Source organism: Perognathus longimembris, chromosome 2 (assembly GCF_023159225.1).
Source record: "Perognathus longimembris pacificus isolate PPM17 chromosome 2, ASM2315922v1, whole genome shotgun sequence".
NCBI lineage: Eukaryota > Metazoa > Chordata > Mammalia > Rodentia > Heteromyidae > Perognathus > Perognathus longimembris.
Genome location: NC_063162.1, coordinates 59995479 through 60021592, shown reverse-complemented (window position 1 = coordinate 60021592; position 26114 = coordinate 59995479). Strand labels below are relative to the sequence as shown.

At 43.2% G+C, this 26114-nt stretch overlaps 1 protein-coding gene across 2 annotated transcripts in view; it reads right to left on the bottom strand.

Annotated features, from left to right (window-relative positions):
* The window catches only part of Wdfy4 (WDFY family member 4), a 268449-nt gene that overhangs the window by 130494 nt on the left and 111841 nt on the right, over positions 1-26114 (bottom strand). Inside the window, exons 36-39 of one of the 2 annotated variants that reach the window (XM_048339220.1) lie at positions 25102-25340; positions 22844-22965; positions 21059-21244; positions 19259-19395 (exon numbers count right to left, since the gene is read on the bottom strand). In XM_048339220.1, coding sequence (XP_048195177.1) covers positions 19259-19395; positions 21059-21244; positions 22844-22965; positions 25102-25340 — 684 coding nt within the window. Of the gene's footprint in view, positions 1-19258; positions 19396-21058; positions 21245-22843; positions 22966-25101; positions 25341-26114 lie in introns of those variants that run through there. The other variant, XR_007209958.1, reaches the window with a different exon arrangement.

Sequence of the window (26114 nt, the reverse complement as noted above, 5' to 3'; positions counted from 1 at the left end):
CCAGGCAGTATCCTTGAGCTTTTCTGCTCAAGGCTAGTGTACTACCACTCGAGCCACAGCTATACTTCCAGCTTCCTGGTGGTTAACTGGAAGTAAGAATTTCACAAACTTGCCTGCCCAGCCAGCTTCAAATCGAAATCCTCAGATCTCAGTCTCCCTCTTGAGAGGTAGCTAGGATTATAGGTGTGAACCACTAGTGCCTGGAAAAATGGTGGGTTTTGATGTCACACAATCATATCTAATCAATATAACAGCATAGTGAGGATAGTGTGCAGGTAGGATGGGGAGGCAAGGCTTCTGGTAGAGGCCACTTGCTTTGCATGCTCACAAGCCCAGGGCATGCCTTTGAGCAGGTGCATAGTTAAAGGATGACAAATCAAGACAGAACCCTCCATCCAGAATGGTGTCCAGAAAACTGGAAGCCCAAATTGGTGCTTGGCTTATGTCTTTGCAGAATGTGTACTTATGATCTTAATTCCCCATGAATTGACTTTCTTCTATTATTATTTTTTTCCAGATCTCATTTCTGTATGTCACTGCATGTATGCTCATATAAACATTTTGTAAAGCCTCTGAAGAGTGAGTCAGTATAAAAAATAAACACACAGGGCTGGGGATATAGCCTAGTGGCAAGAGTGCCTGCCTCGGATACACGAGGCCCTAGGTTCGGTTCCCCAGCACCACATATACAGAAAACGGCCAGAAGCGGCGCTGTGGCTCAAGTGGCGGAGTGCTAGCCTTGAGCAAAAGGAAGCCAGGGACAGTGCTCAGGCCCTGAGTCCAAGGCCCAGGACTGGCCAAAAAAAAATAAATAAATAAACACACAAAGCTAAGACAGAGTTGAACACACCTAATTCATAAAGCAGACAGCCATGAGTGATTGACCCTTTGCCCTTCCCTGAGGGGCCCCTCCCTCACCAATTCAAAATTCTATTCCCCTCCTTCTCCTCCTATCATCATCACCAACATCAAAATTCTATTCCCCTCCTCTTCCTCCTATCATCATCACCACCAACATCATCACCACCACCATTGTCATCACCGCCACCACTACCTCAGGCCTAGCTCCTCCAAACCCTCTCTCTTCTAGGAGCCTCTGCTATACACATCCTAATTCTGTCACCTGGCTAGAAGGTGGGCCTCTCCTCCAGGTCAGGGATTATGATTTTTTTTTTTTGCTTTTGTTTTTGCCAGTCCTGGGGCTTGGACTCAGGGCCTGAGCACTGTCCCTGGCTTCTTTTTTTGCTCAAGTCTAGCACTCTGCCACTTGAGCCACAGTGCCACTTCTGGCTGTTTTCTGTATATGTGGTGCTGGGGAATTGAACCCAGGGCCTCATGTATACGAGACAAGCACTCTTTGCCACTAGGCCATATTTGCAGCCCAGGGATTATGTTTTATCCTGTCAAGACCCTCATCCCAAGGGAAATGGTAGGAAATGGATGGACATATGTAGAATGCTCAGAGAAGGAATAGGTGTTAACAGAGCCTGCAATGAAGAGTAAGGGACGAATGGAAAGAGACGTGGAGAAGCAAAAGGACTCTACAGCAGACATCAGACTGGGGTGGGGGGTCCTTGGGTGTTTACTAGCCACTGTAATGGAATTGTAGGGATAATAGCTGAGATGTGTGGTGTGGTGTGTGTACATGTATGTGTACGTGTGTGTGTGTGTGTGTGTGTGTGTGTGTGTGTGTTGGTACTGGGGCTTGAACTCAGGGCCTGGGTGTTGTCCCTTAGCTTTTTTACTCAAGTCTGGTGCTTTGCCACTTGAGCCACACCCCACTTCTGTCTTCTTGCTGGTTAGTTGGAAATAAGAGAACATTGGATGGTACCTGGCATCCACCATCCTCCTCCTCCTGGCTCAGGTCTCTATGTGATCTCTGTGCTGAGCCAATGGGTCTCTCTCTCTCTCTCTCTCTCTCTCTCTCTCTCTCTCTCTCTCTCTATCTCTCTCTTTCTCTTTCTCTCTTTAACACACAAGCTCTTGGCTCCCAGATGTTGGAGAGCTGTTATTTATTCTCAGTTCAGGGCTGGGGATATGGCCTACTGGCAAGAGTGCCTGCCTCATATACATAACGCCCTGGGTTCGATTCCCCAACACCACATATACAGAAAATGGCCAGAAGTGGCGCTGTGGCTCAAGTGGCAGAGTGCTAGCCTTGAGCAAAAAGAAGCCAGGGACAGTGCTCAGGCCCAGAGTCCAAGCCCCAGGACTGGCCAAAAAAAAAAAATTATTCTCAGTTCATTATTACCTTCCTGGAGAAGCCTTCTTGTACCTTGCAATCTACTGCAACCACCAGGCAATGTCTGGCAGCTCGGAAGCTTCCCAAAAGTCACACTTCCTAATGTCTCCTCATCTATTCAACACCACTTGCAGCCTATTTCCTCCTGAGTAGAGAAAGGTGCCTTACCACAAAGTAGTATAGCCAGGCCTGGATTGAAGAAATCCATAATCAAGAACCAGTCTGATCCAGGATAGTTCAATTAGATTTTTCAGTTTACTCAAAGATCTAAGCCTAGTTGAGCACTAGTGGCTCATGTCTATAATGCTAGCTACTTAGGAAGCTGAGGTCAGAGGATCAAGGTTCCAAGCCAGCCTTGGCAGAAAAAGTCCATGAGACACTTATTTCCAACTAACCAGCAAGAAGACAGAAGTGGGGTGTGGCTCAAGTGGCAAAGCACCAGACTTGAGTAAAAAAGCTAAGGGACAACACCCAGACCCTTAGTTCAAGCCCCAGTACCAACACACACACACACACACACACACACACGTACACACATCACACCACACCACACATCTTAGCCATTATCCCTATAAAATTCCATTACAGTGGCTAGTAAACACCCAAGGACCCCCCCACCCCAGCCTTACTCTCAGGCCATCCGTGACAGGACTGGAAGGTTTCCTCTTGCTGCTCCACTGTCGCCTACACATACCCTCATGTCGTCTTTTTTGTCAGGCCGACAGCCCAAGTTCTCATCACCTGTGTCCCCCCCCCCCCCCCGCCCCGAATCAACAATGGCAAAGAGAAGAACATTTTCCCGAACTTCCTGTTCTGAGACTTTGAAAGACTTTTTTAATTAACCAAAATGGTTTCTCATAATAGATGGGTCCCAGGGCGAGAACGCGGCTGTAACTCACGCGACAGGCGCCTCGGCCGCCAAGATGCGAGAGGGGCGCCTAGCGGGTTGTGAATGGCAGCAGCGCCTCAGGAGGGCCCCCGCCTGAATCTCCACTCCTTCACCATCTGCCGTTTATCATTTATATAGTTGGGGACACTTCTGTCTTTGGGAACACTAATGCATTTTTTTGTACTGATGAATACATGTAAGTCTTCAATATTTAAATTTAAAGAAATAAACAAAACAATAGATTCCCTCTACAAGTCATAATACTTAATAATTGAAAGCATAAAAATGGTCAAAATTGAAATTATCTTGTCCCTACCATAAAGTTATTTTTTTTCAGATTGCAATGTATACCTTACATTAGGAAATACATTATTATTCACACATCTGAAACCATCCATTATAAGAAACCATTCTGATGAATTAAAAATGTTTAATTATCCTTCAGAATAAAAGGCTATATTTAGTTCTCAAAAGATGTAGCCAATATTCCTTGAGATTACCAGTTTCATAAATTAATTTTAGATATGTCTTAATTTGTACAATTGGGCTGTATAGACCTTTTTTAACCCTGAACCCCATCTACTGTGATTTGTTTTTGCATGGTATCTATCTAAAAAGATAAAAAGCCACACTACAAGACTCATTAAATTAGAGACTATGTGTGATTCATCATTATAGAATTAGCCAGCAATGCTTTGCCTACTCAATAAACTCACGTATTTCTGCACTGTATATACCAAAGTGCTTATTATGTACACTAAAATTCTGTGAGTTGAGCTGCAGGTTTAGGCTTTAAGTAAATTCCTTGAAATATTCCTGTCTGATGGCCAGTCACATATAGAAACAGCATTATTAGCTTGCCTTTGTGAGAAAATAAGTTATTCCTAGACAGAATGAATCAAGTTGGGCACTAGTGGCTCATATCTATAATCCTAGCTACTCAGGAGGCTGAAGTCTAAGAATCACAGTTTACAGCCAGTCTGGGGAAGAGAAATTTATGAGACTCTTATCTCCAATCAATCAGCAAAAACACAAAGTGGAGGTAGACTCAAGTGGTAGAACACCAACCTTGAGCAGAAAAGTTAAATAAGAATGAAAGGCAATGAGTTCAAGCACAAGAACACACAGAAATGAAGGAGGGAAGGAAAGAAGGAAGGAGTAAATAACCTTGCAGAAGGAGGCAAGATCTTGTTAACTTTTACAAAGCAGACGTCTTTATTTGCCTAAAATCTTTGAAGAAAGAGCTAGGCATCTCTTCGCTGGAAATTTTCCATGGACATTGTTGACCACAAAAGCAAATCAACCATAACCCTAAAATGGCAAAAGACTGATCAAAGAGTTGACTTGGTGCCACTCACAGGTGGGGGAGGCCAGGGCAGAGGAACACTGTGACAGTCTACATCAGTGGAGTCACAGAGGATGAGAATATGAGCAGCAGAAGGAAGGACCGACAAGCAGGCCATGAAGAAGTGAGTTATTCCCATGAATAACTGCTTTCAAATGTGGATTTTTCATGGTGACTAAGTGAAAGAGTAGCCTACATTTTTAATATAAGAACAAACATTCAGAGAAGATTTCTGGTAGAGAAAGTTCTATCCACTAGGAAGGTAGATGCTTGCTGGATGTCAGAAAAGTCTCATCTGATTGTAGCAAATGGGTTTCATGGTCACTTGCATAATTTTACCAGCTGGGCATTTTTCTTCCTTTATATCAATGAGCCAAAGGAGTCCCCTTGGGATGGGCAAGTGAGAACAAGGCCTCCATCTTTGGGCAGATGCAGAGCACAGCACAGCTCACAACTTGCTACAGAGCTCACACAGAAGTCAGGGCCCATCCTGTCAACTCCTGTCTTCTCTCTGTGAGCCATGTCAGTCTTGACAGGGTGGCCTTCCTCACCCAATCTCAGGCCCACCTCACTCCCTGCGCAATGGTAACACCCTTCCATGTCAGATCAGCCACTCCGCCGGATTTGCCATCAGCACTCCCTGGGATAGACAGGCGTGCTTCAGTGGGTTCTATCTATCACTAGGCCCTGACCTTCCTCGTTGAAGGAGACCAGACAGACCTCTGTGTTCTCTTTACATATATTTGAAATCTTTACACAAAACATAAAGTTCTGGACCCAACCCACTATCCCTGAAAACACCATGGAAAAGAGGTTGAGGGTGTTCTGTATCCTGAGAACAGAGACTTCTGCTCCGTTAATCATGTGAGCTCAATGCTCAAATGGCAAGTATCTTCATCTGCAAACATGACAGAAAAGGACATGACTATGGCCCTGTGTCGGCAGCACTAGTCAGAGACTGGCATCCCATAATCCAGTCAAGATTGTTCCAAGGATGAAAGCTTTGGGGCTCTGGACATGATGTGCCGGCTCTTGCCTTGGAGAGCCTCTTTCTAACAGCTGTGATGGGTCTCTGATGCATCGGGAAGTCTCATCCTCGGAGGTAACTATATTTGGCACTACTCTGAGTATTTCTCCACTGATAACGCTGTGCCAGAAAGAAAGAAGATGCCCAAAGAAAGCAGGACACATGTAAAATTGAGATCAAGTATGGCCAGATCACAAGTTTGATAGGTGTCTCTTTTCTGGGCAAATATGATTGATTGTATTCCTCAAACTTAACTGACAGCAGGGATGCCTTAAAAGAAGAACAGTTAACAAAATAAATGCCAGATAGCTGAAATATGTTTTGTCCAAGGGAGAGGGGCAGGCAAATGGAGAGAGAAAAGGTAGGTAAACATAGTCATTATATTGAATGTACACATGTGAGAATAAAGGCATACTATTTGAGGGTATAGGTAGGGTTGGGAAAGATGGGGGAAAATGATGAAAGGAGTGACATTGACCAAGATACATCATACTTGTAAATTGATTTGTTGAATTAAAACCCCTTGCACAACTACTTTAAGTTTTAAGAGTAAAAAAATAAAATAATAACAATTTGCTGTAAAGTATTTTTAAAGGGGAAGCTTAGGTAGAGATGTAAGACATGAACTATAACATTTTTTCAGGTTAAAAAAATCAGTTGCAATATTTTTTAAACATGACAGCCACAACTGTAAACAAACATATTAAATAAAATGGTCCAATAAGAAAGAAAAGCACAGTTTATAGCAACAAATCCATCAACTAAGTGTTCCACATCTTGTAGTACAAAACCTCACTATGACCCAAATCCTGAACTGCAGAATGGCAACTTTAATATTCAACGCTAGTAGCAAAATGATTGCTTTTATTGAAGAAAAAAATAACACAAAATCTATGTTGCCCTAAGCAGTTTAGAAATGAATATCTGGTTCAAAACTTCCCTTGTGCATATAATCGCATGCTAATTTACATTTTAATTACTTCCTAAGAAATCAAAAGCATTTGTTGACAGTGGAACATAATGTCAACTTCACAGTGCACTGTTGGTGGATGCTTAATGAACTTAATTAGATAATTAGTGATGTTAATTATCCTTCTATTATGAAGATAAAGATGTCTCACAAATGATGCACTCGGTAAAGAAACATCATTAAAGGTATCCGTGTTGGCTTTGTTCATTTACATCTATTTCTCAGACTCCTATAAAAGGGGCTCATGATAGATGAGTGACATTTACGACTTGCTTAAAGGAAAAGGAATGGCCACTGCCTTCCATCAGCCCATGTTCTAGATGGGACAGGGGTGTGACTGTACAAACCTCTGCTGTAAGAAATGACAATCATGTACTATGTGGTCATGTCCATCAACCATGAACCACATATGTGATGCTGTACATCAAAAAGGAGCTGAAAACCCCTATCACCTCATGACGGGTTCACATATTGTACTGCAGAGTACTCATGTTTGTGGCAATGCTGAGTAAATTAAGCAAGCTGCTAGTCTTATATGAATAGAATGCATGCAATTTATGTACAGAACATATATGTACTGCACACAAATATACTTGATAAGGATAATAAACAACTATGTCAAAATTTTATTTATTTACTGAACTATGCCTTCTATGCTTTTTTTCTTCTCATAAACTAAAGTTGCTTGAAGCCAGGCATTGTTGGCTCACACATATAATCCTAGCTACTCAGGAGGCTGAGATCTGAGGATTTTGGTTCAAAGCCAACCCAGGTAGGAAAACCCATTGAGATTCTTATCTCCAATGAACCACACACACACAAAAAAGGCCAGAAATGGAGGTGTGGCTCAAGTGGTAGAGAATTAGCCTTGAGAAGAAAAAGCCAAGTGAGAATAAGAGTGCAAAGAGTGTAAACACACAACTGTGGCATTCACTCAAACAACAGAAACCCTAATGCATGACACACTTTTCAGAATGAATCCTAGCTAAGTTCCATGTGACTTTGTTTCCTGAGAAGTTATGGTATGGAGTTCCTTCCCACCCACTTCCCACTGATATGATGAGAGGGTTGATAGGCTGTGTGTGTATTAATCAAGGTAAGAAAAAAATGAAACAGGGGCTCTGGTTGGGTGTTTAGAGCAGTGCAAAAAAAAAATTTAAGTTTGGCACTGATGGCTCATGCCTGTAATCCTAGCTATTCAAAAGGCTGAAGGATCAAAGCTTGAAGCCAGCCCAGCAGGAAAGTCCACAAGCTCTTATCTCCAATTAACCACCAAAAAGCCAGAAGTGGCACCATGGCTCAAGTGGTAGAGTCCTAGCCTTGAGCAAAAAGCTCAGTGACAGTGCCCAGGCCCTGATTTCAAGCCCCATGACTGGCACGTGTGTGTACGCACATGTGTGCGTACACACACCTACCTTAGAGGCTAATTCTGTCCTCTTTTGCCCTCTCCTCAGCCTGGTGGCATTTCCTTGACCCTGAGGATTTCCTCTACCTCCAACAACAGATATGACATCTCATTCCGGGTGAGATGACTCAACACAGCTGCCTTCAGGGCTGAGGGCTTCGACATGTGCTACACAGATTTTGCTTCTAGTTTAACTGAAAAAAAATATTCTAAGGCTTAACAAATCAAAATGAGTTCTCTTTCATTCTTTTCCCAGAATACTGCAACTAGACCATGGAAGGAATCCTTTCCAGAAAAGTCCTGGCCCAGACAGCAACTCCATAACCTACAGCAAAAGGGGAGAGCAGCAGATTTGGGGGAGGGATGAGTTATCTCTGAAGAAACATCAAGAGAAAACAGAGAGAGAGACTACAGCAAGGGGATAAAAGGCAAATAAATTCGGGGTCTTTATTACCTGTCAAAAGCATTCTTAGAACAGTTGTTGTTGTTTTGGTTTTCGGTGTGTGTGTGTGTGTGTGTGTGTGTGTGTGTGTGTGTGTGTGTGTGTGTGTGTGTGTCCTGCCAGTCCTGGGGATTGAACTTAGGACCTGGACACTGATCCTAAGTTTTTTTTCACTCAAGGCTAGCACTCTACCACTTCAGTCATAGCTTCACTTCTGGCTGTTTTGATAGCTAGAGATGAGAGTCTCACAGCACACACACACACACACACACACACACGTAATTTGTCCAAGACAATATAAGGTAGATTCACTTGGCCTGCTGCCTGTTGGAACTAGCTGCTCTGGGAAGCTCAAGCACCTGTAAAAGGTACAGAGCAAACCGTGGGCCCAGGACATTCATGCAAGATGATTAAAAAACAAAGCAAAACAGGAAAGATGGGCTGGGAATGTGGCTTAGTGGTAGAGTGCTTGCCTAGCATGCATGAAGCCCTGGGTTTGATTCCTCAGCACCACATAAACAGAAAAGGCCAGAAGTGGCGCTGTGACTCAAGTGATAGAGTGTTAGCCTTGAGCAAAAGAAGCTCAGGGACAGAACACAGGCCCTGTGTTCAGTTCCCAGGACTGACAAAAAACAAACAAACAAACCAAAAAAAAACACAAAAAACTGGAAGGACATAATAGTCCCTGGATCAAGCACTGAAAGGCGCATGCGCTCACGCATGCGTGTGTGCGGGTGTGTGTGTGTGTGTGTGTGTGTGTGTGTGTGTGTGTACTATTCTGGAGGCTTGAATTCAGGGCCTGGGCACTGTCTCTGAGATTTTACGCTCAAGGCTAGTGCTCTACTAGTAGAGTTGCAATCCCATGTGTGGCTGTTCGCTGGTTAACTGAAGTGTTACAGATTTTCCTGCCTAGGCTGGCTTGGACCAGCAATCCTCAGATCTTGGCCTCCTAAATATCTAGGGTTACAGGTGTGAGCTACCAGTCCCTGGCAAGCACTAAAATATTTTAGCTCTTTCATGTGGCCAGAACTGTAAATCCAAGATATGTATGCATGCAAATGACACCAGTAGCAGGGATAACTTAGCCAGCAGCTTCCAGGATAAGTCATTGCTAGTTAGCCTACAAACCTCGAGGTCAGAAATGTGTATAGACAAAGAAAAATATCTTTTGGAACCATGGACAATTAACAACTTTTGTCTACCCCAAATCTTGCTTCTTCCCCTTGTTAAGCAAGCAACTTGCTCACCTTTAGTCAGTGCTGGCTCCCACTGGCTCAAGATGGCTGCCTTAAGTTGAGTCTGCAGTAAAGGAGCCTTGCCAGTCTTTCTCATAAATGTAGTTTGGTCTCATTTCTACTGTTTCCATTGCACAATACTCCTCTGTCTCCTCCTATTATCATGTCTCACTGGCAGCCTTACCCACTGTAACTAAGAAAATCAAGATCCCACTTAGCAGAAGGTCTTGATTACAGCTACATAATTTATATAACTTATATCTTTCCAAGTATAAATTTGTCCAAAGTACTTTTTTTAAGCATTGTTTCTGAGTAGTTTTAATTCTTAACAGATAGTCCTAGTAATTATTTGCCCATAACTGGCTCTTCCTACCACCAAACATGACTGAGTTTTGCAATAAAATTTCCATCCACACTTTCAAATTTTCTGTATTATTGTTCTCTCATTTCCAATGGAAATCTCTTGATTTGTGGACACAGGGTGTTTTTTCTACTTTTCTACCAGCCAGTGAGAATACACCACCAAGACTGTCCTTACCACTAGACCATCTGCTACCTCACTTTCAAAAGGCCTCATGTATTTCAATTTTCTCTCAAACTCAGGCAACTTGCTCCCAAAAATCTTTAATTAATGTCAGTGCTGGGACTTGAATTCAGGAAGTCCCACCTGTACTCAGCTCTTTTTGCTCACAGTTGGCATTCTTCCTATTGAGCCATGCCTCTAATTCTGGCTTTTTGCTTGTTACTAGAGATAAGAGTCTCATGGATTTTTCTTCTTTGAACTATGAGCCTCATATATCAGCCTCCTGATGAGCTAGAATTATATGCATGCATCTGTAATGAACTATCAATAGCTCTCTTAAATTAATGCTTGACTCTTGGGGAAGGTCTTTCTTTGTTGTCCGCAAACACCAATTGCATTTGTTACATATTGAAGTAAAAAAGTTCAGTGTCATGACTTAACTGAATTTCAGGTTTTTACAGATTTCCTGTGAGGATATAAAATCAATCCATAAAAATCAGCCTTTTTGTACACCAGCAATGAGAAGGTTAAGAGCAAAATCAGGAAAGCAACTCCATTTGCAATAGTCCCATTAGAAAAAAAAAGAAAAACTAGGAATCAACCTAACCAAAGAAATGAAGGCCCTCTAAAACAAAAATTTTAAATCTTGAAGGAAGATATTTAAGAAGACACTATGAAGTGAAAAGATCTGTCATGTTCCTGGATTGGCAAAACTGAAGATGGTAACACTGCCCAAGGCAATCTACTACTTTAGTGCAATATTCATCAATATATCAATGTCATTTTTCACTGAGCTAGAGAAAACAATATGAAAATTCACATGGAACCACAAAAGGCCCCAAATCACAAAAGCAATTGTGGGGGGGGGGGAGCAGTGCTGGAGATAAAACAATTTCAGATTTTAAACTCTACTGTAGAGCTACAGTAATGGAAACAGCTTGGTACAGGCATAAAATAGGCCTGATAATCAATAGAACAGACTGAAAGATCCAGAAATAAACCCACAGACCTATAGTCACCTGATAGTTGATAAGGGAGCCAAAAACATAGATGAGAGAGAAAAAAAAGACAGCCTCTTCAATAAACTATTCTGGCAAAACCAGACATCCACATGCAGAAAACTGAAAGCATATCCCTATCTGTCACCCTGTCCTATTATCAACTCAGAATGGATGGAAGACATCTCAGTATAAGACCTGAAACCATGAAATTACTACAGGAAAGAATGGGAAAAAACATCAGAACTCTGATCCAAGCAGGAACTCCCCTCTAATCCAGTAATAGCACTCTCTAGTATTTATCCAAAAGATTACAAACACGGATATCATAGGGCCATCTCACAACCATATTTACTGCTGTACTATTCACCACAGCCAAGACATGGAGACAGCCTGGATGCTCTTCACTGAATGGATCAGAAAATGTGAGATGTATATGTACACACACACACACACACACACACACACACACACACACACATAATACACATATATAATGGAATTTTATTTATCCACAAAGAAGAATGATATTATATCATCTGCAGAGAAACAGATGCATCTAGAAAAATTATATTAAGTAAAGTGAGTCAGGCCCAGAGAGACAAAGAATGCATGTTTTCTGTAATATGTAGTACATATAATATACATACATACATATATATGCACACAAGTAAGCATGTGAGATTCTTATCTCCAATTAATTACCAAAAAACTTGAAAGTGGAAGTATAGTTCAAATGGTAGAACACTGGCCTTGAGTGAAATAGCTAGAGGAGAGCACCTAGCCCCTGAGTTCAAAATCATCCAAAATAATTTCTTTCTGAAAAAAAAATCCTTTGAACTCTTAAACATCTTTGACTTTATTTCTCTTACCACATAACACCTGGAAGAATTCTGACATCTGGTTCTACAAGCTGAATTTTTGCTTCCTCAGTTTTTACCCTCTGTGCTGTCAATTACTTCACTTTGGTTTTGAGGCCCATTCTGGCTATTTGTGAAAAATCCATCCTCAGTCTGGGCTCTGCTGATCATGAGATTTTGTTGCCGGAGAGTCAACTCTGAGGCTGAAACCTCCAAACACAAGAAGAGCTATCCATCCTCAAGCACAAATGAGCCCAGGCAGAGAGTAGGCATGAAGCTAGAAAATGGCAGTGTTACCCACAGAGCTCACTCTCCTTTTCCTGAAGCCACACAATCTCTGAAGCTCAGTGGCTCCAGCCTCAGAAGGCCCACCCACCCTTCATCAGCAAGGGGCCAGAGGACACCCCAGCAAAGAAACCAGGAAAAGCTCTATCGTGCCCACAGTGGCTTCTATGACACCCAGGTCAGCATATGTGCTTCCTTTTCTTCAATTCTCATTTTGTTTTTGTGACTTTTTAGAAAGAAAATAATTTTCATGCAAAGCATTTCTGCATGAAAATGATGGGCTGTCTGCAGTGTCACTTCAGAATTATTCAGTGCAGGAGGGAAAGTGGGTCGAGATGAAGAAAAGAAAAATAAGACCAGAAGTTAGAAATTGTTGAGATGATGGATAGATATGTAGAAAAATCATTATTATTTTCTCTACTTCTGTGTATGTTCAGAATTTTCTACAAGGATTTGTTTTAAAAAGATAGTGGGTCACAAATGTCTCTTCCAGGATCTTCTGATCTCTGGATTCCTTCTCCACAAAGAGTCTACTGTACTGTTTTTCTTTTCCTGCTTTTCAATAAATTTTCTCTATCTTCTTTATAAGCAACAACAATGCCCCTTCCATTGCCAAGGGGCTTGGCAAGAACATCCCTTAATGGTCCTGTGACATTTGCTGGTTTCATTCAGCATCTTGTTCTCTGCTGGTGCAGGGCATGTCTGGGGTGGGAGTGTAATCAGGGAAGATATTGATAAAAGATGGCTATGGATGGAAGGTCCACAGTCACTTGCCCATCCAGGTGTCCTGCCCTGAGGTTTCCAAGACCCCCCCTGGTGTATCTATGCTAGTTTTGTGGGGGCTGGTGGATCTGGCATGTCTGGGAAAGGACCTAGAAACACCTTGGAGCAGATTTCTAGTGCTCACTTCTCCTTGGAAAGACAAGCATGCAGCAAAGCCACAAGCTGTTCATCTTTCATAGTCTCTCTCTCTCTCTCTCTCTCTTTCTCTCTCTCCCTTTCCCTCTCATTCTCTTCTTTCATGCCAGTATTAGATCTTGAACTCAGGACCTACTATTCTCCCGTAGGTTTTCCACTCAAGGCTGGTGCTCTACTACTTGAGCACCTCCACTTCTAGATCTCTACGGGTTAATTGAAGATGGAGTCTTGTAAACTTTTCTGCCCAGACTGGCTTCAAACTGCCATCCTCAGATTTCAGTCTCCTGAGTAGCAAGGATTAGATCTGTGAACCAACAGCACCTAGCATCTTTCATAATTCCTAACTATAGTATCTTCCAGTCTCCTGTGAATCCTCACACAGAAAGCCACTACAACTTTCCATTGTGGTGCAGAACACAGCAAGTGCAAGCCTTCCTGCTAGCTGCTCAATGCATGGATGTGTGAGCTGACCCTCCTCTGCAGGGTATGCTGTCCCTCTGTGGGGTATGCTGCTTCTCCACAAGTCCTAGGAGGATAGCCAGGGCGGTCTCCTCAAGAGAGACCCAACAGGTTCCTTGCAAAGGAAGCAGTCTGCTCATGTAGAGTATGCAATACATCCAGGGAGAATGGGAGAGGTCCTGCTCTGACTCTACTCAGTAAGACAGATAAGGAGTCTGCATCCACCCTGAGGGGCTCCCTCTCCTCTTCTAGGAGGATTCTCTCTCCACTTCCTGTGACTCCTAACTCTCCTTATCCACTACAGAATTCTACAGAATCTCCTAAAACACATACCTCCCTGCCTCAGGCACCCTCTTTTCTCAGAGTCATTACCTCTGCCTTGGTGAGCTTTTCTCTTCACCCCAGCCTTGAGGACAATTTTCCTGCGTGTTCTTTGGTGTTTGATTGCTCCAGTCACTACTCCTGAACCTTCCACTCTCCCCCATCTAAACCACACCAAAACCCTTGCCAGCCTTCTGCCTCAGAGTCTTCACCTTTAACATAATCTGTGGGAAGAGAAATGGACTACTCCTCTTTTCACTCCCTTCCCACATTAAGAATCTCTCTAACCTGGCCCAGGTGCCCCTGACCTGACCTCCTGTCTGCCTACACAGTGCCTGTCTTGTACCTGCAATACCTAGGCCTTCTCTTGCCAAAAGGCTTCCAATCTCTCACCCTTCCACATGCAGACCTAGGTGTTATGCCCTCTACAGCCCTTTCCCACTCACTCCCAGCATCTCAGCACTTACTTTGTTTGCTAATGCTTTTCTCTTGTGCTAGAATATTGAGACAAGGATGATACACTTAATACTGGAGGATAATTCTACATTGGCAGAAGAATTATATGAAGGCTAGACGGAGGTTGGGTACCAATGGCTCAGGCCTGTAATCTGAGCTACTCAGGAGGCTGAGATCTGAGAATCTCAGTTCAGAGCCAGCCCAAGCAGAAAAATATGAGAGATTCTTATCTACAATTAACCAGCAAAAGCTGGTAATGGTGGTATGGCTCATATAGTAGAGCACCAGCTGTGAGCAAAACAGCCAAGTAAGCATGAGAGACTGAACAGAATATCCCCATGCACCTAGCCATCACCTGGCTCCCAATAATGTAAATTATGTCATATGTTGCCATCGTGGCTGCCACAGAGAAAGTATCAACAGTGATGAAACAACCATGTCTGAAATTGACCTATGCAACTGATATAGGCAACGCCACATTTCCTGTTGGGAAGAGTGTGCACTAGAGTGCCCCATGCAGAATATGATATGGCTTTTGGGAGCCCAGGCTGACACCCACGGCCTTCGTCATACCAGGCATGATGACTGAATAGTGTGAGTGCAGAAGGGACTGCAGTAGAGCCAGGAGGAAAAGAAGGAAGAACATCATCAAGGAACAGAAATAGCACCTAACAGGCCAAGCTTGCCTGGGAGCGCAGCTCACTGGCCACCAAGCAAAGATTTTCTACTTCAGATGAAGCTAGGTAAGAGGAATTATGAATCCTACATTGTGTGTCTCGCTCCCAGGAACAATTTATCAGTACAATAGAGCTGTCAGCGCTGACATGATAAGGAATAACACCAAATGAATAATGCTTCCTCCAACACCAACTTCTTTAATTACAAACCTCTTCTTTCCAGAAGAGAGAGACAGAAGATGTAGAAACACCAATTTCATGCACTTGTGCCTGACTAATGTCTCCGTGCTGCTTTTTCCAGATGGCGACCTCCTCGCTGGAGGGACTAATGATGTGGGCATATTTAGGGAAAAACCAATAACGGAGTCTTTAACCTTCAACAACAAAAAGCGTGTTGTACAAAATGTTCCTTGGGATACATTAGAAAATATCAATTACATTGCTCACTGAGGTGTAATCAGCTGTAATAATCAAAATTAATTTTTAAAAATAATTAAACAGACCCCAGGGCAAATAGTTGATGCTGTTATCCTATGACATCACAACATACATATGTACCTGAGAACTTGAGTTCTCTGGAAATGACAACGCCAGCTCTTGGAGAAGAGTGATGAATGTGTGGGCTCAAAGCTGGTGAGTTTCATCTCAACCAAAAAGAGGCCACCTTCTTCTAGCTCTTTCTGGGCCCTTCCAGGTCTCTTGTTTAAAAGCCCGTTCTGTGTCAGACCCTGTGCTCAGACCAGACTGCATTACTTGCCAGGAACACTAATAAGGAATGCTGCAGTTGATTTTTTAAATTTTTATTTATTTACTATTTTTATTTAGATGTCAATAGTAGGGCTGGAACTTAGACCCTAGGCACTCTCCCTTGGCTTTTTGGCTTAAGGCTGGCCCTCTATCACTTGAGCCACACCTTCATTTCTGGCTTTTTGGTGGTTCATTGGAGATAAGAGAGTCTCACAGACTTTCCTGCCCTGGCTGGCTTTGAGCCACAATCTCGGCCTCCTGAGTAGCTAGGTTTACAAAGGTGAGCACCAATACCTGGCTTGGTGCAGTTGATTTAAAAACAAAATACTGGAGCATAATTCCCTTTGTTTCCAAGAAAATATCTCTCTTAAAACATACAGCTTAATATATTTTCAGCTATAAAGGTATAAATAAATCAGGTTGAAGGGAAAGGGAGTGAGGCCAAGAGGAAGAAAGAGGCCAGCGAGAAGGTGGCCCTTCTCAAGCATTACAGAACTGATTCAATAAGGTATGTGCATTTATAACCCTAGACCAGGACATCTCTCTGAACTTTTGAAAATCCAAAGCAACAAAGAGAACCACTTGAAACATTTCTGCCACTGCCTTGATAAAGATCACAGCTTTTTCTGATGCTAAAAGCAGAGGGCAATATTGCCCATGGCTCCCTAGAAGCTGGGGTGGCCCTGCCCCAGTGCCATTGTGAGACACCTTCTCTATCTAACCAGTTCTTGCCTATCCATGACCTATTTGTGAGTACTGGCATCATCATATGCTTCTTAAATTCTTTGTCTCTCTCCGTGTGTGTGTGTGTGTGTGTGTGTGTGTGTGTGTGTGTGTGTGTGTACTGAGCCTTGAGCTCAGACCATGAGCTCTGTCCCTTCATTTTTTGTTTAAAGCAGGAGCTCTACCACTTGAGACATCTCTACATCTGGCTTTTTGTTAGTTGAGTAGAGATAAGAGTCTCATGGACTTTCCTGCCTGGGCTGGCTACAAACCTCAATCCTCACATCTCAGCCTCCTGAGGAGCTGGGATTACAGGTAAGAGCCATCTGTGCACAGCCTAAGTTCTCCCTTTGATCCACATGACCTTGTGGCAGAGATAGCTTTGCCAGTTTCCTCCCCCTACCCTACCCTCTCTCTCTTAACTTTCTAAACATTTCCTCATTACAAACAGCACTGAACATTTCTGAATTTGTTGACCAGCTTATAGTCCATTTTTACTTAGAATGCAACTCAACAAAAGCAGAGAACAAGTCATTTTGTTCTCCGCTATAACCTTAGTGCTTAGACCACAGCATACAGCAGGTACTTAATAAATATCTTATGCATAACTGAATGAGCAAAGTGTCTTCAAGAAAGCTCTGCTCACTAAGTAGGATGTGTATTCATCTCAGCACTTGAGAGGCTGTAGCCAGCTTGGGCTACACAGCAAGTTCAGGGCCATCCTAGGTTACCCAGTGAGACTGAGACTCAAAAAAATTACATATATGTAATATATATATCAATCAAAAACAAGCCAGGCTGCTGTGGCTCACACATGTAATCCTAGCTACTCAGAAGGCTGAGATCTGAGGATCATGGTTCAAAGCCAGCTGAGACTAAGAAGTCTGTGAAACTCATCTCCAATTGACCACCAAAAAGCCAGAAGTAGAGCTGTAGCTCAAGTGATAGAATACTAGCCTTGAGCAAAATAGCTCAGGGACAGCACCCAAGTCCTGAGTTTAATCCCCAATACTTGTACAAAATAAAATAATACAAAACAAAATAAAAGTCCGTCACTATGGAACCTGAGTAAGAGGTGGGGATCACCCTCAATTCTTAGCAGTGGCTGCCTGATCAGTGAAGCTTGGTTCTGATCTCATGTCCAAGCTAGGCATTTTCTCCCATACTGAGTCTTCAACATCAGTAAGAAGACACCCCTCCCCGGCTGGCCAGCCTCTGCTGATACTGCCTCTACCTGCCACTGGGCACCATGGACAACAAATTTGGGCAGGTAGAGATGGACCCCTCTATCCCAAAGGTAAAATCCCTGTCAGCTACCTGTGCTCCATCCTGGGAAGCCTGAGCCCTCACTGCCACAAGTGATCCAGTCCATGAGAGAGATAAAGTCTAAGGTCAAGGAGTTTGCCCATCGTCTCCTGACCCAAAGACTGTGCGGGGCCTGCAGCACCACAGTCTGCCTCTGAAGACCCGAGGATTGGAATTTAGAACAGACAGTGTTTTCCAAAATGGGCCTCAACACATTTTCAGGTCAATATGTTCTTGTAGAATGGCGCCCACCCCATCCAGAGGTAGAGTCCAGTTCTCTAACCTTGAACCTTACCAAACACCCTGCCTGTCTCAGCTACATTACACACATGAGCCTAAGTCTTAAATGGCAGCACGGCTTCTGCCTGTGCATGTGTTTTCTCTCCATCATTATCATCTCATCATCATCATCATCATCATCATCATCATCACCCATAGCAGCTGCAGCCCTACAAATCCTGGTGCCATGTTGTAAGGAAGCCCAATTCACAGGGCGGACCAGATGCAGGTTTTCTGCCCAACAGCTCAGATTCAAGTCTCAGATTAAAGCCAGAACAGCCACTGGATATGAGCAACAGAACCCAGATGATGCCTGAGACATCATGGAACAGAAACTCCCAACCTCTTCCTGTGCCCCAGATCCTTTCCCATGCTGTCTCTAACTGCAAAAGGTCACTGCTAATGCCACTGGGCTTTAGGATGGATTTATTATGCAACTTTCAAAAAGTAGATAAAAAAATCCCAAAGGCTCGGCCCCACACAGTCAACAGGACCCACTGCCATGTCTATTAGAAATGGAGCCAAAGTGTGCAGGAAAGCTTCAGTCCTGAGCTCGACTCACAACCAGGTCTTGCTGAGAAGCAGCCTAGGATCCTTTAAATATATAGAACCCCAGAAGAGACTGGCTCTATGGTTGGAGGTTTTTTGTTGTTGTTGTTGTTGTTGTTATTGTTTTGTGCTGGTGCTGGTGCTTGAATCAGGGCCTGGGCAACGTCCCTTTGCTTTTTACTCAAGGCTGGTGCTCTACTACTTAGGCCATACCTCCACTTTGCGTGGTAAACTGGAAATAAGAATTCCATAGACTTTCTGGTCTGGGGTCGGGCTTCAAGTCACAGTCCTCAGATGTCAACTTTTTGTGTAGGAAGGATTACAGGCCTGAGCCACCAGCAACCAGTTTCAGCTTGGTTTTTAACTCCCAAAGAAACACCTGCTCCTGGCCTCAAAAGGAGATCCAAGATTAACTTCAAGGTGAAGCCATCCTAAGGCCTGACTCCCTTACACATGACCTAAACTAGGAAGCCATGTGAACACTCTAAAGAAACCCTCAGAAGAAACTCTGAATGCTCTGGACTTAGGTCATATCCAGTGAAAGATGGGAGACAGAAGACACCGAGGCCTGCCAGTGTGTAAGGACAACAAATCTGGACTCACCTCTGCCTTGCACTCGGGGTCCTTGGTTAGCCTCCCAGGAACCAATCGCATGGCTGAGGAGAGACTCCCACTCCATGAAGTTGCTTTGCTGTGGTGTGTGACACTTGAGCGACTGGCCAGAGACTTCTTCTCAGATGCTGAGAGCATGAAAGCAAACAATGTCAGAGCTGAATTCAAAGGTAAACTGTTTCTGTAGTCTCCTTAGCCATCAAAGAACCACAGCGCAGTACACCCGGTTCCACAGAAGGAAACTGCCTACGCTGCAGACTCACACTATCATTCTACCTTCAAGTTATACATGCATGTACAGAGATATTGTATGGCTTGCATGTGTTCCTTCCAAAATTCTGTCCTCAGTAGTGAGATTAAGAAGCAGAGTTTCTGGAAAGGAGATTAAGTCATGAAGCTGAACCCTTTTTGCCCTTTCATTATGTCTCCCAGGTGAGGACGCATGGTGTTCCTTCCCTGAATATGATGTAGCAAGAGCTCCACCCGGGAAGTAGACAGAACCCTCATCACAAAGTGGATCTGCTGCTACTTTGAACGTGGATTTTCTAGCTGCCAGAACTGGGAGCAAATACATGTTTATTGCTTAAAAATTATCTAGCCTATATTTTAGTGAAGCAGCACAAATGTATTAGGAGACAGACAGACATATGTATTTGCCAGGATCAACTTTGAAACCAATTAGGTAAGGATCTCTGAAGAGTCTGAGAAAATTTACATGAATATAACTTATTCTTAAGTCTGTGTGTGTGTGTGTGTCTGTCCGTCTGTCTATCTGTGTGTCTGTGTCTATGCAAGTCCTGAGCCTTGAACTTAGGACTGGGCCTTGTCACTTAGCTTTTCTTTTGCTCAAGGCTAGTGCTCTACCACTTGAGCCATACCTCCACTTTCAGCTTTTTTGGTAGTTAACTGGAGACAAAAATCTCATGGACTTTCCTACCCAAGCTGGCTTAGAACTGTTATCCTTATCACTCAGCCTCTTGATTAGCTAGAATTACAGGTGTGAACCACTGGCTCCCGGCTAGTTCTTAAATCACCATGAATTTAATTTTGCTGAAAGACTCATAACAAGTATATAAGCCACAATTTAAGAGTAGTGACCTCCTCCAAAACAAAATTAAAACCTCATTGCTGCTATATCATTGACTGATATGAATGCAAAAATATTAGGTTATGATCACATTAGTAGTTTGGGGATGAAGATGTTCATTTCATGAAGTGACAGGACATAAAGTACCTAAGGTTCAAGGTTATTGCATAACTAGGTGCAAACTTTCAAAGCCAAGCCCTAGCTATGACTCAAGGCCCATCTCTCTAAGAGACCAATGTGCTCTATCTTCTTGGCTGAGTTTGAGCCTCCCTTTTCACCCAATAAGCAATGCATCATTCATTCTCAGTGAGGGAAAAAAAGATGAGGTTTAACGGTCTAAGTATCACCAAATACAGGGCCAAAAAAGTCTGTGTAGCCAGGTGCTTGTGGCTCACATCTGTAATCCTAGCTACTTAGGAGAGCTGAGCTCTGAAAATCAGCATTCAAAGCCAGCCAGGGTAAGAAAGTCCATCAGACTCTTACTTCCAATTACCCAGCAAAACATCAGAAGTGAAGCTGTGGCTCAAGAGGGAGAGTGCCAGCCATGAGCAAAGACAGCACCTAGGCCCCGAGTTCAAGCCCCAGTACTCACACAGCCACACACACTAAAGGAGCTTCTATGTAGAAAAGGTAGTGGGCCCTAGGTGTAGCCTTGGGGGAATCTGGCTTGTTGTGAGCCTGAAGCTCCCATTTCCTGGACCTACCTAAGTAATGTTGCCAGGCTTTGAGCATTGTTTCCTCCCAAAGTGGGGTGACCTCTTCAATCTTCACTTCTCTCTCCCCAGGTTTCACAGATAGATCAATCTTGAAAGCGTCTTCCAGCGTCTGCCGCCTCTGTGCCACGAGCTGCTGCCAGAGAGTTCGCGCCATCTTCTGTATGTTGTGCTGGACTAGCAGAGAGGGAGAGCAGACAGCGCCATCAGCATGGCATCAGCTCCTCCTCCAGAGAGAGCTGAGAGAAGACCATCAAGGTCACTTTTACCTACATGCTTCTCAGTGTCCTGAACCAGCTCTGGGCAGAATCAGGATGCCAAGCCACAGACAGTGCCACCACTATCCGTGCAAGCTGCCCTTTTCCTACCTCCAGCTGCCACTACCACCCGGCCTGCCTCACAGGCCCAAGTCAGGAAAATGGGGCTGATGAGATCAGAGATCCTCTTTTTCCCACACCTCCAACTCTATTGGATACTTGAAAGATGTCTTGTGTGAGCCTTAGAGCCACAATTCTACCCTCAAATAGCTCCTCCCAACCTTTTCTCCCATGTTGACCTCTCTAAGGAATGGACTTCAAATACAAGACTGTGCCCTGGAGCTCAGGACCTGATCTAGTCCCCTTTCGTAGCACTGGCTCATGCTTGCCAGGCCCATCCATCTCAGTATCCTTGATGCTATCAGATTTGGGCAGACCCACCAAGTGGGTCTCAGCTGAACTCAAATCCAGAGCCCCCTAGGACTGTGCCATGGGTTTTTTGGGTCTCTGAGCTCAAATCCAGAGCCCCCTAGGACTGCGCCACAGGTTCCTCAAGTCTCTGGCCACTGAGACCCTGTCCAGTGCCAACCCTCTAGCATCTGTTTCATTACCTCAGAAGGATGGACACTGCTCAGGCAGCTCTACCAACCAAATCCTGGAGTGTATGGATTAATAATGGAGGACAAACTTCAAAGAACATTGCTTTTAAGCACCTATCTGACAAAATATGGATGTACTGTGTCCCCTGTCTTATGTTACAAAATGTCACAAAGCAAGGGGAACTTCTGCTAGCCAAGTGACAGAAGAAGATTTACCAAAGCTTTTCATTCCCACAGTGTCTCAAACTGGTTATCGTGTGTGTGTGTGTGTGTGTCCGTGTGTGTCTGTGCACATGTGTATGCATGTGCACACATGCAAGCTATACATTTAACATCCCTTTAATTTTATTTGAGATTAATAAACTCTATCAAGCTAAAAGTTTAGAGACAGTAATGAGTTTTTTCTTTCTTTCTCATTTAGTAGAGAACAATGAGGAAAGGTCACTTAGTGATAGCTTGAACCAGGTAAGATGACATGATGCCTTCAAGTTACAGTGCAGTATGCAAGAATTTCAGTAAACAGGAAGCTTCTAGACTAACCAAGTCTAAGCACAGAGCTCCATCTATCTGTCCATCACTCTCTCTTGCCTCCTTCCCCACTTCCTCCCTCCATTCATCAGACATCCACCCACCTATCCACCCATCCATGCATCCATCACTTTCATTCCATTTCTAATCCATCTTATTTCTAACATGATATGATTATTCCATATTATTATCTTCTGGCTTAACTTATGCTACTCCATCTCTTACATTTCCAAGCCCACTCTTGACATTTAGAAATTACTTTAATAGCATTGTCTTTCTTAATGGAAATAATAAACCGAAGAATACAACTCTATAGGTATGACTACACATCCATATCATTGAAGGGTGGGGGAAGTACAACAACAACAATAAATAACTAAAATAAAGCTTACCATCACTCAAACTTGGGAGATCTTCTTCCTGTTTTTCTTTTACCTCTTCATTGGGGACAAGAAAGACTTGATGGTAAGGAGTCATTCTAGGTTTGGGCTCCAGTCCAAATCCTTCTGGATAACTAGTAGACACAAGAGTTTCCATTACAGACTTGAGTCCTTGGGACCATTCTAGTTCTCCATTGCAAATAACTAGGCAGGGTTTTAATGCATGGAAAAGGAAACAGGGAACAAAGACAGCCAAAATACTCCATGTGCCCATGCGATAAAGGAAGTAGGAAATGTGAAATGAGTCTGATGGAAACAGGGACTCCCATCAGAAAACAGTGGGCACTTAAGATGGACATACCAAACTGTAATCTCCTGTATAATCTTTTGAAGTTCAGAAAAAATAAAACATATATAACACGAAGAATTACATATTTCCCATGACATCTTACAGTGATGTATTCATAAAAGTGACTACATACAACTTTTTGCATTGTAACTCAATTCCTTTGTCATTTCTCACTTACAAACTTTCTTTTACTTATTCATATATACATGTTATTATTTCTTAAATCTAAGTAAAGACATTTAAGTCAATAAAATTCTAGGATAAAATAAAACAACAACAACAAAAAGCCAAATTAATACCTTGAAACTTAACACCCATCAATATGGACAAATGTCAAACTAAATTAAAGCAAACACCTTGTAACAACTTCTCACTGCAAATATTGTAGCATGATTTTCTGCATAGTGGAAAAACAAATCTTTCTTCAAAATCTGATGTATGCCTCCATCAGGTTGTCAAAACTAGCCACATTTGTGGGGGACTGTTTCCATACCCTGAAACGAGGATGGCTTCATGGTGCAGGGCCTGGACAACTGCATAGGGCTGTACACTGGAAAGAGTCTCATGCTTAGACTTTGCTTTACCAACTTAAAATTCTTAGTAACTTTTAATATGGGCCTCACATTTAAATTCTGCCAACATCCCCCACAAAATGTAGCCAGTTCTAAGTGGAAGCAAAGTAGTGTAGGTATTAGCTTCCCCAGGAAGTGTGTTCTGGGTCAGGAGGATGTCTCAATTCTATTAGCGTCCTTGTTGTCTCTCTCAGGATCTCCCCCTCAGCCTCCTGAAACAGAATAAATGCTGAGAAAATGTCTACAGGCTGAACCTAAAATGACAAACACAAAAATGAAAAGACGCCAACATGGGATGCCCCTTTGAAATTTCTAAATCTATAGTTGCTCTGGGATATGGGTGTCCACTTCGCTACCTGGAGGGCTGGGAGGGCATTGTTCCAACCACACTAATCCAGCTAGTTATTTGGTCCTTCTTACCTCTGCTTTCAAGATAATATAGAACCTAATCAATTCTTCTGACAGAAAAGATAAAGAGCCTCAACTTTAACCATACACCAAAATGGGTCTCGTAATGCAGACAAATAAAAAGGCATATGCTTGTACAGTAATAAATAGAATAGCAAATAGGACAAGTCCTTTAGGGCAGAGGGATCCTCAGTGCTTTCCAGAGACAGTTGGGAAAAATCACCTCACCTCTAGTGCTTTGTAATGTTCGAAACAGGGATGGAGCTTTTGTTTGTTTTTTCAAATGATCAAGCTTGAAAAGGACAAGAGCAAAGTGTAGTATCACAGTTTCTTCTCCCTGGCTCCCTTGATAAGAGATACTGTTTAACTCAGGAGGCTGAAAGCTGAGGATCACTGTTCAAAGCTAAGCAGGCCAGGAAAATACATGAAGCACTTATCTCCTGGTAATCACCAAAAAGCTGGAACTAGAGCTGTGGTTCAAGTGATAGAGTGCTAGCCTCGAGTGAAAATGCTCAGGGAGATGGGGGTCAGTGGCTCATATCTGTAATTCTAGGCTACTCGTAAGGCAGAGAGCTGAGGATCACAGTTCAAAGCCAGTCTGGATAGGAAAGTCCATAAGACTCTTACCTCCAATTAACCACCAAAAAACTGGAACTGTCACTGTGGCTCAAGTGGCAGAGCAATAGTCTTGAGCTGAAAAGCTCAGGGAACAGCGCCCAGGCCCAGAGTTCAGGTCCCACAACTGACCAAAAAAAATGCTCAGGGGCAGTTCCCAGGCCCTGAGTTCAAGTCCCAATCCATCATACACACACACAAAAGTCACATGGACAGTTTGGAGATAACTTGAACATTGTACAGAATTTGTATGGCCAGTTAAACCAAAGGCATCTACTATTGATACTGACCACTCAAGTATCAGTCTACATCTTGGCAGCTCTTACCTTCTCACATTGAGTAGTAGAAGACAATGCATGACACACAGGAGGAAGCTGATGTTGGAATTGTAGGTGGCAAAGATAATGTCCCAGTGCTCCTGGAGGAAGCTCAGGATGCTGAGAAGGCCAAGGCATTCTGACAGAGACTGCTGGGGCTTGGAGAGGCAGTAAAGAATGACTTTATTTAAGCTGCTGTATAAAGCGCTGATGAGAGTGTCCCTTTGAGAAGATGTGTTCTCGATGACCTGTGTCATAAAAAATAAGACACACACACACACATACTTACAAAGACTTTGCAACCTCACCCACTGACCATGCATGTCACAAAAATAATATGAGCAAAAACCGACATGATCTGAATTTCAAAGAAGGCTATTTTCATCTAATTTTGGATTTATTTAATAGAAAGACTTCTATCAAAAAGTCAATTCAATATCTGGGTAAAAACTTGCATTAAATAAATAAAGAGCTGAAAGTTTGCCATGGCCATGGCAAACTGATCTGGGTTCCGAGAATTTCAGATGTAAGAGTCTTATTTTCAACTAACCTGCAAAAAGCCAGAAGTGGAGCTGTGACTCAAGGGGTAGAGAGCCAACCTTAAGAAAACTAGCAAATGAACAGGGCCCGGCCCTGAATTCAAACCCCAGTATTGGCATAACATAAATAAATAAATAAATAAATAGAATCTCATGTAAATGTCATGGCAGGAGGGGCAGACCATAATGTCATCCACATAGAGGTAAGAAGCCAGGGGGCCAGCCAGCGGCAAACCACCAGACAGTAGCTATGCCTTTTCCCCACTATGTCATCCAGAGGAGACAGGGCCAGGGGGTTTTAGTTCATGAGAAACTCAAAGAAGGAGGCAGAAGGTCTCCAGCACAGATCACTGGGCACATCTATTTGGCTTCAGGAAAAGGAGTCTATCAGAAGAGTCATCATTAGATACAGAGAGATGGGTGTGAGTGGTGATTTCTCCTTTCAATTCAGTTGGCTCTCAGCCTGTCGGGATCTGGGGTTCA